Source organism: Bactrocera latifrons, unplaced genomic scaffold (genome assembly GCF_001853355.1).
Source record: "Bactrocera latifrons isolate USDA-ARS-PBARC rearing strain unplaced genomic scaffold, ASM185335v1 scaffold_117, whole genome shotgun sequence".
NCBI classification, from domain to species: Eukaryota; Metazoa; Arthropoda; class Insecta; order Diptera; family Tephritidae; genus Bactrocera; species Bactrocera latifrons.
Genome location: NW_017534597.1, coordinates 481,743 through 493,349, shown reverse-complemented (window position 1 = coordinate 493,349; position 11,607 = coordinate 481,743). Strand labels below are relative to the sequence as shown.

Sequence of the window (11,607 nt, the reverse complement as noted above, 5' to 3'; positions counted from 1 at the left end):
ATTTTATTTAATCAAAAAATTTAATGTAAACCCATCATCCAGTTACTATTTTAGCCTACGTATTTTTTAACTTTGTTTCAAAGTGAAGTTAACTTCAGTGGTCACACAGTAAAAAGTACACTTAAACAACATGTAGAAATCTTCTATTTATTTGTATGGTTTCACCCAGCCTCCAAATTTTCTTTCCAACTCCTTGGCGACATGTAGGCATAATCGATCATTCATTTCTGAAGCCACAACTTGGATACCCATAGGCATGCCTCTTGAATCCAAACCCATGGGCACCTGAGTTACTGGTACATGTAAAACGTTAAATATACTAAAGTAACTAAAATCGGTGAATTTGACTAAAGGATAATAATGGAATGGAGCGGTGCGTGGAGAGCTATGGAAAAATAGTACACCATTATCCCTGAGTAGGTCATCTAGTGCTTTTTTACACATCCTTGTTGCCTCCCGTATTTTATATTCATTTTCAGGTGGCAATAAAGCATCTAATAAGGAATAAATCGCTGCCATTGTAAAGTCACTCCGTCCAAATAGTTTTTTGAATAACTCGATAAACGGATTAAGTGCCTCTCCATTACCCAATAATTTGTTGAAGTTTGCTGGCTCCTGTGTCATCCAGTATCGCCACATTTTTCCAGTCATATCTAGATGCGGCAATGTAGCTAATTTAACATCGGAGCCTGATAAATTTGTGAAATGTTCACAAACTTTCATCATGAGATTTTGTTCGTCTTTTCCAATGGGATTACATTGTATCATGTTATTACATGGTATGTAGAAATATTGCAAACTTTTTAAATTTATTGTTTCTTCTAATTGCAGTTCCTTAACCATTTTTTGTTCAGTTAATACTTTCATTAATTCAAGTAAGTCGTCAGCATACCGAGCCATTGGTCCAGCGGCAACCATTGTGTTTTCTTCATCTCCACTTCGAAATGTACATCCACGCATATTGACTACACCTTTGGTGGGTTTATGCCCAAATATTCCACAGTTAAATGCTGGTATACGAATGCTGCCACCAATATCTGTGCCCAATCCAAATGCGGTACAACAAGCACTGATTAAAGTAGCTTCCCCACCCGAAGAACCACCAACCGATCGTCTGTAGTCATATGGATTTTTAGTTTGACCGATCAACATATTGCGAGTCTCAATCCATTTATTAACTTCTGGTACATTTGAAGTTGCCAATAATATAGCTCCAGCTTCTTTCATTAATCGCACACATTCGGCATCCTTTGAACCACGTTCATTTCGTCGTGATACCAAACCGAGTGTATGCAATTTGCCTTCTACCTCAGTGCTATCCTTTGTAGTAAACGGTACTCCAAGAAATGGTTTTTTTTTTAGCTCCTCGTCGGTAATATCGCCATTTTTAAAACGTTCATCAATCAACTTGGCTTCCTCAATTGCTTCTATAAATGGACCGTCAACAACAGCATTTAAATCACGATTTACAAGTAAATTTTCATAATAAGCTTTAACTAGATCATAAGATTGTAATTTTCGTTCCCTTATAAGGCTAGCAAGCTCCACTGCGCTGGACGATAGTAGTTCTTCGTAATCCTTATTTTGTGGTGCTGATACATGTCGTTTAACACCCAGAATCCATCCAAGTATAAATTCCAAAATTGTATCCGAAATAATATGCAAAATCTGTATAAGTGTAGAGAGGGTCGACTTTTTTGGAACACTCATCGTTGTCGTGCAAAACTTAACAATTTAATTTTTAACGAACCACAACGTAATTATAATAATACAATTAATCAGTGCGAAACCCTGCTTATGTATATGCATCTATTTATTAATAGATATTGCAGGCAGGTAAAAAGCTGTGTGTGAAAATACGTTGGCACTTTTTTATGTGAAGCTCCATTCAATTTAATTGGCTGGTTTCACCTGGTTTCACTATAGTCAATAAGTATGAATGATACTATAAGATAATGATGATTAGGAATACATTAATATACAGTGTTGTCAGTTTTCTTAAATCGTCCGATTTGAGCATGGTATGTGGCACCATGGATTTGATAACAATTTTGTAATATGTAGAGAATAAATTGTAAAAATGATTCTACTTAAGATTTTTTGAAAAATATGTATGCATTTATGAATAATCGAAAGCTGTTGCTTGTTATTCAAATTTTCAAATTATTTACTTATACTATATGTGTAATTGTAGGGATTTAAGAAAAGCAACACTTTTCAATTCGCCGTAGATTTATTTTGCGATTTGTTATCGTTGCTGTGTTATTTCGCTACACCTGATATTTCTTCATATTGTTGCTATTGTTTAAGTTTCTGTCATGGATTTTCTGTCGCGAAACGCGAAACGCGTAACCGGAATTCGATGCTATCGAGATTTGCATTCAATTAATTATTCACATTAAAGCCATAACTAAATATTTAACATCCAAAAAAGTTAAGCAAACAATTTCATCTTAAAGTGTATAAACTTACGTAAAGGTATGCAGAAATATTCAACTAAATTGAATGCAAACGTTAGTATACATATGTATGTATATGCGTTTATATGTAGTTTTGCATATTTGGTGGGTGTGCATGACAAACCTTTCCTAACGTGATCAGTTGAGAGTATCCTGGCATCTTCTGTTCAATTTTTTTTTCAAATAGCGAAAAAGTGAATAACAAAAATATACATAAATTTCCTCTATTTCAGGTATATATGTTTTATACGTGTGTAGGAATATTAATTTACTACAGTGGTACGATGCAAGCTCTGAACATTTGCTTTTACAAAAATATATGCCGCATTTGTGAAGGTGTTTATGTACCATAGTTTGCTAACTTTATTACTTTACGTGGGCAATTTATTCAATTTTAATGCGTAATAGAAATGCAGTTTTTTGGTTGCAAAATAACACTTTGGGGAAAACAAAAATTTATTGTATAAGCAATGGTGTAAAATCATTAATAACATTCTCAAAATAATAATGCTAGTTGTGTGTGAAATATATATATTACTTTTAAGATGTATACAACATGCTTTGTAGCTAGGCAATAAAGGCAATATTTAAATTGCATTGTCTTTCAAAAATTAAAAGAGAGTAAATTCTACTTTCATTGTTGTTATTCATTGCTGTAAACGATATCAAAGTTAATGCAAGAGCTTCGGTAATAACAAGTGCAATTGAACAGTAGTTTAATACATACATACATTTGTATTTTTATAATTAGTACCGGCTACCTTTGGTTTAATGAATTAAATGTAAGTTATGTTTAACAACCTTTGCTTTGAATTAATTAATTGCAATGAACTAGTTCAAATATATTTAAGGTCTGTGGATTTAGTTACCACAGTACATACATACTATTTTATATATATTTCCTGTCTAATAGAATTTCCAACTTAAATGCAAATATATAGAATACATTTTTGAGTTTTTGTAAAATCTAAAATACACTCATATAATTTAAAAATTATGTGCATAAAGTTTTGCATGATTATCTTATTTTGTTTATATATACGATTTAAACTAAATTGAACTGAACTTATTGGGTTAATACATTAAAATAATTCGAACCTTTGGTTAGAACCTTTACCATAATCGCCTTTTACTTTAGAATATCACTTGAGCTTATAGAATTAGAACCATTAAAATAACGTTCTGTAAACAATTATTCTGATAAAAGAAACTGGCGAAGGAATCCAAAAGTGAACATTTCCATATAGTAGTATATGTCCATTTATAAACAAATGGATAAATAGAAAATCAAATATCAAGTCGATTTTATTTATATATTTGGGTATGTGCACCAATGTTAGCAACAGTTAAGCTACTACAGAGAGTAATTGTAAGATCTCTGCATATACGCAATTACAAATTTTATGGCAGTGAACATTAGCAAGCAATAAAATAACTATGGGTGCAAAACAATCAACAGAATATACGAACACATTCAAGTTGCTTTTATACAGGTATACTTTACTAAATAGAAATAAATTTAAAAAAAATAAAATAATACGTTTTGCGTACTGCTGCATAATTGGCATTTGGTATTTGATACGAAAATTTTTAATTTAATTTAGGTTTACATGCCAATCGAAATATCATATCTGTGTAACAGTATCGTATATCTAGCATTTTATCACATTATGCAATATAATTTCAGTTTAAGTTTATGAAATCGACAATATTAATACTAGATAAATTTGTTGCAAATTAAAATTTAAAATTTCGCTAAATATTTTATGTTGATTATTTATGTTTCTTTTTCACTAAAATACGTGCATTTGCAGAATCGGGTATATCTTCCATTGATCTTTTAGCTGGAACTTACAAGTTGTCAAGGATAAAAGATGACGGGGATATCCCCATCATCTCCAGACCTCTTAACTTCTAGGGCAGCATCGAGTGCCGCTACTTACATGGATGATTTTGAGAATATCGTCGCTAAAGGTAAAGAGGTGGTGATGACGAAAGAGTATAAACCTCAAGTGGCTAATGAATTCGAGCATTATCTGAATCCTCAGTCTTTGAAACGACACGTATTTCGCAGTGAGAAAGTACGCAAAATTATCGAACATTATGCTCAAATAAATAACTGCTCGGTGAAGCATATTGAAAAGCAGGTGAAAGATATAATAGATGAAATTGGATTGGAGCGTAATTTAGCGATTATACGATGGTGTGGTATGGCTATAACAGCTATATCAAAACGTATCCTATCAGGGATTTACGTTAATGCACGTAGTATTCGGAGAGTTCGGGATCAATTGGGACGAAACCCCGTTTGCTATTTGCCCAGTCATCGGAGCTACATGGATTTTGTATTAATGTCATATATTTGTTTCTACTATGATATTGAAATACCTGGTATAGCGGCAGGAATGGGTGAGTAAAGATGTTGTTGCTGCTTAATTACATATATATAGTATATATTTATTCTCCCGTAGTTCCTAGGTGGAACATAGAGCCTCATAGGGCTTAATTACATACAATACAATATACAATTTTGTATATTGTGTGTTTAATTTAGAAGATTTTAATTTGTTTGATTTATAGATTTTCACGCAATGTTCGGCATGGGAACAATGTTACGAAAAACCGGTGCATTCTTTATGCGTCGCTCATTCTCAAATGATGAGCTTTACTGGGATATTTTTCGCGAATATATGTATGCATTGATATCTGTTTATCACATCGGCGTTGAATTTTTTATAGAGGGCACGCGCAGCCGCAACTTCAAGGCACTCGTTCCAAAGGTAGGCTTGCTATCAATGGCACTGTTGCCCTACTTTACGGGCGAAGTGACAGATGTAACCATTGTGCCAGTAAGTATATCCTATGAACGCTTACTCGAAGAGCAATTATTTGTTTATGAATTGCTTGGCTTGCCAAAACCTAAAGAAACGACAAAAGGATTTTTTAAAGCACTTAAAATTATTGACGAACGCTTCGGAAAAATGTACCTAGATTTTGGTGCACCAATATCTGCGCGCAAATTTTTTGGACACACAGGAGCAGATAGAATGCAGCGTGCTAGTGTGGGTGCGCACTTGCAAAAACTGGACAGAAAAGAGTTGGATTTAATTAAAAAACTAGGCAATGAGGTAAGAATATATTTAAGTATATTTTTAACAGTGTATATTTGCATATTTTACATTTATATATCTCATTGAATGAATAACATAGGTAATTTACCAACAACAGCGAGGCATCGTTATTAGTACATTTAACTTGCTGTGTTTATATTATGCTAGTCAATTGTATGTGGATCGTTCGGTTAACATTGACGAATTAGCACTTGGCATTGCTGAGCTAAAGCGAATTTTCGAAGAATTGGGTGCACATGTGGCCACCGATATGAACCGGCTTAAATTTGAGATAATTGAAACCGTAGAAATACATTCGAATATCGTGAATTTTCAAAATGGCCGACTGCAATTCACTGAAGTCGCTGCTGCACAACTTGCACAGGAGATCGATACTAAAAGACTGAAGGCCCACGCGCTTTTGCCACAGATCATGGCAGTGGCAGTGCCCACATTGGCACTACAGCTTTACATAAATCCCTGCATGTTTTGGCTTGCGCGACCAGCATATCTTATATTAGCAGCATTGCAATTGCAGGCAGACCAACAAAAAGGCAGAGATGATAAAACAACAGCTTTGTCTAGCACTTACGAAGAAGTAGTAGAAAACTTATTGCAACGTGTTACTTTATTGGATGGCATTTTTAAGCACGAATTTATAATTGAGTCAAATCGAGATATGGAGGTGAGAGTCATTGAACTAATGACATTAATACAGGCAGACAATATTAAAATTAACCATTCTTGAATTATGTTTCAGGAATTCAATAGAAATCTGCTGCTACTATCAAGGCATGGCATGCTAAAAATATCGTCACATAACGGTCAAATATCCATTAATGAAAATGAATGTATGAAAGTTATACTTTCTTCATTAGCACCTTTTCTATGCGTCTACTACCAATTAGCTGTGGCCGTAAATGAGGTAAAAGCAATATACCTTAAATTTACTTACAGGAATGTAATATTTTATAAACAATAAATACTAATAACAATAAATTTTATGTTATTTCAAACAGTTTCCACTTGATACTTGCTCCGCACATTCCAATAACAAATATGATGAATTCAGTTCTAAAGATGTTCTCATACACATGCAAAAGCGCATAGAAAACCTTATGCAACAACAGCATGTCACCAATGTGCATCCCTACTGTTTAGCTCTAGATAATTTGAACATTGCACTAAACTCATTTCAACAAACTGGCTATATAGAGAAGAACAAAGAGAGCGGAATACTGCAGCATGCTCCTGGCAAACCATTACGGACACTGGAAGCTGAATTATTATGCTATTGTCAGCTGTTGCCATTCAAACAATACTACCGGGTAGCAAGCGTTCAAATGAACTCTATGCCATCTAAATTATAACTATTAAAACAACGTAGCAAAAATCAACTGCTTTCCCATGTCCGGAATTGCCACGTAGCTATTGTGTTTTTAGTATTAGTTTTTGTTTTACCAACAATGCGTTTATTCATCGGTTTGTTTATTTAGTTATTAACATAGGTGCATTGAACAAATATTTCTCGCGCATGCAGTATAATTTTTTGGTTAAGCGGGGAGTAGGGATAACTCGGGTGGAACTATGATTTTTGCTTTAAAGTGATGTATATCATTCAAAAGACAGTTTTAAAAATTCTTCTTCAATTTTGCTAAGTACGACTTGAATTTTAGACAGAACTTGAGATTTTATGCATTTACAAATTCAAAAATGTTACTCCCTTAACGATCATCTGGTTGCCACATTTATTTCCAATATAAAACTAAAAATTTCATGAACAGGAAAGGGAAATTGAAAGGTCAGGGGCACCAATAATTTCTATTTTGAAATACTTGTAATTACGCACAAAGAAGCATATTTTAAAATAAAATTGAATCGTAATCATTCCTATCATTTTTTGGCAATCCCTTTTTTGTATCACGGTTGCAAAAGCATATATGTTTAATAGCTATTCATTTTTGTATATACATATGTACTTATGTATGTATATTATATAAATCGTATAAGAAATCGCAATAAGATGTTATATCAAAATACACACAAATCTTACTACTTACTGTTGCCACATGCATTATAAGCATTTAATAAGCCATATAATTTATTTTTTCTGATTATCTAATTATTGAATTCTTTAGTTATTAGTAAGGCACAAAATATTTTAATAAATTTTCTGCATATTATTTTAGTTTTTTTTATAGTAAATAATGATGATGACAAGGTTGTCATCAAAAAACTGTGATGGTTTTGTAATACACGAGTTAATTTGATTGTAATTCGTTTGGTATTTGCAATTTTTGTTTTTATATGACGACGTTTATATGAAATATATATATATATATATTTTTTTTTTCTTTATATTGTGCTACATATATAACCGTATATTGAAAATAAAATAGTTTAATAGTTTAAAGTTAAATGTGTATCAATATATTTGCAAATATTGATATAAGTAAATATATGAATGGGAAAGTAACATACCTTATTGAAATAGCAATTAAGTGGTATCGTTTGAATTACAGATCAAAATATATTTCTATTTGTTTATCACAATTTGTGGTTCTAATTTATGTGTTCCTGCTATGAATAATTCGCTGATAAAAACTCCCTTTTAAATTGCTGCATTGCCAATTCATCTATAACCACCGTCATTAGCAAATGTTCGGCGCTAGAACTATCTGCTTTCACAATTGTTACAGCGGTGTTCTTGTACAACCATGCGACCTCTTGTCCACCATTCTGCACACGCATTGTTATTTTGCGCCGCCCCGTCACAGTCAGTATTTGTCGTTCTATTTCCAATGACAACTCTTTGAGACCTGTACGTTCAGTTGCTGATACATAAAACATATCTTTGGACGGCTTTAGATGTGCGCGGGAGGACGTCAAATCGATTTTGTTGGCGACGTTTATAATAGGAGGTATTTCTTGATTTACAGCAACGGAATTTTTAAGTGATTGTAATGTAGCTAGCACATGCTGCCGCTGTGCTTCTTTACATCTATGTGATTCATCCTGTACGTGTAAAATAATATCCTGTTTGGGAGGGAGACATTTTTGTCCAATTTATTGCTTTTTGTCAAAGGTTACTGATAATTATGTGAAGGAATACTCACAGCCAGCATAGCATCTTCGAGTGTCGCCACAAAGCACTCAATTAAACCAGTGGGAAGATCGGACATGAAACCCACCGTATCCATATAGATAACTTCGAGATTGCACGGCAAAAAGCCTCCATGTGCTGTTACGTCAAGTGTAGCAAATAGCTGATCACGTGGTTGTATGCTTTGCTCGTGGGTAAGGGCCTTAATTAGTGAAGTTTTACCGGCATTTGTGTATCCAACCACAGCAATCACAGGGTAGTTTTTTTGTTTGCGCTTATTACGAAGTAGTTTCCTAAAAATAAATGCGATCATGAATTAATGTTATTAACACTAAAGAAGATGTTAAAAACCTGTGATCTCTTATCCGCTCTAATTCCTGTTTCAACTTACGTTCGCGGGTTTTTAAAATATGCTTTTGTGTATCAGTAAACAAATAACCCTGCTTTCGAGTTTGCGATGGATTTGCATCTTTCATTTGTGCCCAAAGATAGGGGATCTCAGCCATGGCTACTTGAAGACGTGCTTCTGCACTAGTCGCATGCAAACGTAATATTTGTATGACAATCATATAACGATCAAACACCGGCAGTTTGAATGTATCTTCCAGAAAACGTTTTTGAGCAAATGATAATGTGCTTTTGCTTATAAATAAGCATGTTAAAGTCTGTTTAGTATTGTGCTCCTGCAGAAGTTTTTTAAGTTCTTCAATTTTCCCGCTGCCGAAAAGCTCCTTTCGATTTAGAGTTTCGAGAGGTATCTTCATTGAGTGACCAACGTTCCAGTTGGGCAATGAAGAAATCAATGCATTCGCCTCTTCTAACTGATCATCGGGAGTACTTAAGGTGTTTCGCTCACTTCCCCATTTGACATATGGTTGTATAATAAATACATTTTGAGATAAAAACGAGGGGGAAATGTTGATGACGTTGCTGACCAATTCTTCATATGCTCTACAAAATACGCTCAAGTAAATATAACGAGGCAGATTTGTATGAAAGGAAAAATATAATAAATGATAAATCCAAATATGTGTATAAATGGTATGAATCTGTTGTATTATTTACCGATCATCCAAGTTGACAGATTCATCATGATTCCCGTCGTTTCCTATATCTTTGGTCATGGCAGTTTGTCTACTGTTTTCATCTCTTGAAATCGACTCGTAAGCACCTTTTCTGTTGCGAATACCTTTAACGCCTTTGTGTTGCACATATTTTAATCGAATTGAGATATCATTATCCCTAAAATCACGTAATAAACTTTTTTCTACATTGAACTTAAACGGAAAAGTTCTAAGAAGCAAAAAAGTTTCTCCTTTGGTAAGTGTTGCAAAATTTCTAAACCACATTGTAATAATAATATATTCAAATATAATTAATAAATAGTGTATGTTATATATATTATATCTTTTTTTTTAATTTCACTTTAACTCCTTTAATAAGTGTCTTCTTTCAGCACAGAATGCTTATCTTCCGCTGCCATCCAAGATGCTTGACAAGCTTTAGTGCGCGTTGTAGTGGTCATATAGGATACACTAATAGCCGCTAATGCCGACACTAGCACGCTGTATTGAATAGGGTAGTTAATTTTTGTACGTACAACTTTTTGTGCAAAGTAACTCCCTGAAAAAGCTAAATAACAAAGTATTGTACGAAAAAAGCATTTGTTATTACAGTTTAATTATAAATTATGCAATTGATAAATAGGAAGGAAATTAAACTTACTCAAGCAAAACGAAGCAAGACCTGAGAAAAGCGCTCTAGTCATGCAATTTATATATGAGTCAAAACCAGGATGTTTATCGCGTTGTTGATCCTTTAAACGTTTTATGTCATTCATACTCCTAAATGATTACTCTTTTTTCTAAAACTATTATATATTTAAAAAGTATTTTTTAAAGAATTATTTACATACGAGTTAGAATGCGCTATAACAGCTGATTTGCGAGTAGCTTGTCACAAAATTTGCTACGAATAGTGATGTAACTTTTTATAGGGTAATTCCTTTCAAATAGGTAAAATAGATGGCGTTGACATGGGACCCTTTTGTCCCTCTTTTTCAACAAATTCTCTTTTGGTGTCACTTTATGCAGAGAACGTGTATTGTTATAAAACACAACTGTTACGAACAAGAATCCAAACCGTGCCAACCGAGCAGTTTAGACAGTCGGGTCTACACCGGAACGGACCCGGATTTTTATCCGGCCAAGAACTGTCAACTAGACAGAATTCACCCGCTGCAACAACAACAACAACCGTTTTTTCCTCGTCGTCCCCTCGCCTATAAAAAAAACCGGTTTGTAGAATCAATTACCAATAAATTTTGTTTAATTTTATGTAAATATACAAAAAGTTTCGAAAATACCAAGAAGTTTGTAACAAAAAGGGAACGGAGACCCTATAGATACTATATATAAAAATATATGTATATATACATCTATATATTAGACCAGCTTGAAGAGCTGAGTCAATTTAAACATGTTAGACTGTATATATACATAGAATGGCTGGCAGGAAAATCCTGGGCTGTAAGCCTAAGATCGTTAGGTGGTTGTACACCATGACTGTGCAACCGATAATCACGTACGATGCGGTGTCAGTAGCGTCGCAGGCTTCGGTAGAAACCCAATTATCGAAGCTGCAGCGACTAGCCTGAGTCTGCATGACGGGCGCAATGCGAACTTTGCCCAGCTCTGAAGGTTTTACTGGAACACCGCTTCATTTGGTGATCGGTTAAGTATCCAAGCACGCTCTTCTACAAATAACAGCAGATTGGTGTGGCAAAGGCAAGGTAATCTCGTCCCAGAGGATGGTGGTGATAAGTGGCAACATTCCAATAGCCCTCTTCCCGAAGGATAGCATCACCAAAGCAATTAACTTCACGAAGAAGTTTAAGGTTACCCTCGGCAGCAAGAATGAGTGGAACGACTCCACT

General features: G+C 34.1%; 5 protein-coding genes across 10 annotated transcripts in view; 1 reads left to right on the top strand and 4 right to left on the bottom strand.

Annotated features, from left to right (window-relative positions):
* LOC108978059 overlaps positions 1–100 on the bottom strand; it is a gene marked incomplete in the record, with an annotated part of 2,883 nt that extends 2,783 nt beyond the window's left edge. The window contains 1 exon segment of the mRNA XM_018948153.1: positions 1–100.
* Positions 1–1,949, bottom strand: LOC108978060 (fatty-acid amide hydrolase 2). Its single transcript, XM_018948155.1, has one exon. The coding sequence runs from the start codon at positions 1,708–1,710 to the stop codon at positions 148–150; it is 1,563 nt and encodes a 520-aa protein (XP_018803700.1). The 5' UTR covers positions 1,711–1,949; the 3' UTR covers positions 1–147.
* A 326-nt stretch (positions 1,950–2,275) lies between these two features.
* On the top strand, positions 2,276–7,458 carry LOC108978074 (dihydroxyacetone phosphate acyltransferase). Of its 3 annotated transcripts, none has more exons than XM_018948172.1 (6): positions 2,276–2,478; positions 4,274–4,868; positions 5,040–5,587; positions 5,670–6,254; positions 6,330–6,494; positions 6,589–7,458. In XM_018948172.1, the coding sequence occupies exons 2-6, from the start codon at positions 4,334–4,336 to the stop codon at positions 6,937–6,939; spliced, it is 2,184 nt and encodes a 727-aa protein (XP_018803717.1). In that variant the 5' UTR covers positions 2,276–2,478; positions 4,274–4,333; the 3' UTR covers positions 6,940–7,458. The 3 variants fall into 3 exon arrangements, with proteins under 3 accessions (XP_018803717.1, XP_018803718.1, XP_018803719.1); XM_018948173.1 differs by having other exon boundaries at positions 2,276–2,513; XM_018948174.1 differs by lacking the exon at positions 2,276–2,478 and adding an exon at positions 3,483–3,952.
* Positions 7,459–8,074: 616 nt separating this feature from the next.
* LOC108978072 (putative GTP-binding protein 6) lies at positions 8,075–10,097 on the bottom strand. Its single transcript, XM_018948167.1, has 4 exons — positions 9,738–10,097; positions 9,024–9,623; positions 8,686–8,965; positions 8,075–8,605 (listed from the first exon to the last, which is right to left on the bottom strand). The coding sequence occupies exons 1-4, from the start codon at positions 10,019–10,021 to the stop codon at positions 8,150–8,152; spliced, it is 1,620 nt and encodes a 539-aa protein (XP_018803712.1). The 5' UTR covers positions 10,022–10,097; the 3' UTR covers positions 8,075–8,149.
* Positions 10,027–10,654, bottom strand: LOC108978073. Of its 4 annotated transcripts, none has more exons than XM_018948169.1 (3): positions 10,588–10,654; positions 10,398–10,536; positions 10,027–10,304 (listed from the first exon to the last, which is right to left on the bottom strand). In XM_018948169.1, exons 2-3 carry the CDS (start codon positions 10,510–10,512, stop codon positions 10,108–10,110), a joined length of 312 nt encoding a protein of 103 aa, XP_018803714.1. In that variant the 5' UTR covers positions 10,513–10,536; positions 10,588–10,654; the 3' UTR covers positions 10,027–10,107. The 4 variants fall into 4 exon arrangements, with proteins under 4 accessions (XP_018803714.1, XP_018803716.1, XP_018803715.1 ...); XM_018948171.1 differs by having other exon boundaries at positions 10,398–10,516; XM_018948170.1 differs by having other exon boundaries at positions 10,398–10,542; positions 10,588–10,610.
* Between the last annotated feature and the right edge of the window lie 953 nt (positions 10,655–11,607).

What these genes read in the sequence shown, in the direction of transcription:
- LOC108978060 (XM_018948155.1), bottom strand. Translation starts at nt 1,710, where the DNA reads ATGAGTGTTCCAAAAAAGTCGACCCTCTCTACACTTATACAGATTTTG.
- LOC108978074 (XM_018948172.1), top strand. Translation starts at nt 4,334, where the DNA reads ATGACGGGGATATCCCCATCATCTCCAGACCTCTTAACTTCTAGGGCA. An exon ending in TGGTATAGCGGCAGGAATGG is followed by an intron (nt 4,869 to 5,039) that starts GTGAGTAAAGAT and finishes TTTGATTTATAG; the next exon opens with ATTTTCACGCAATGTTCGGC. An exon ending in TAGCTGTGGCCGTAAATGAG is followed by an intron (nt 6,495 to 6,588) that starts GTAAAAGCAATA and finishes TATTTCAAACAG; the next exon opens with TTTCCACTTGATACTTGCTC.
- LOC108978072 (XM_018948167.1), bottom strand. Translation starts at nt 10,021, where the DNA reads ATGTGGTTTAGAAATTTTGCAACACTTACCAAAGGAGAAACTTTTTTG. An exon ending in GAGCGGATAAGAGATCACAG is followed by an intron (nt 8,966 to 9,023) that starts GTTTTTAACATC and finishes ATTTATTTTTAG; the next exon opens with GAAACTACTTCGTAATAAGC. An exon ending in TCGAAGATGCTATGCTGGCT is followed by an intron (nt 8,606 to 8,685) that starts GTGAGTATTCCT and finishes CCTCCCAAACAG; the next exon opens with GATATTATTTTACACGTACA.
- LOC108978073 (XM_018948169.1), bottom strand. Translation starts at nt 10,512, where the DNA reads ATGAATGACATAAAACGTTTAAAGGATCAACAACGCGATAAACATCCT. An exon ending in TCTTGCTTCGTTTTGCTTGA is followed by an intron (nt 10,305 to 10,397) that starts GTAAGTTTAATT and finishes TTTGTTATTTAG; the next exon opens with CTTTTTCAGGGAGTTACTTT.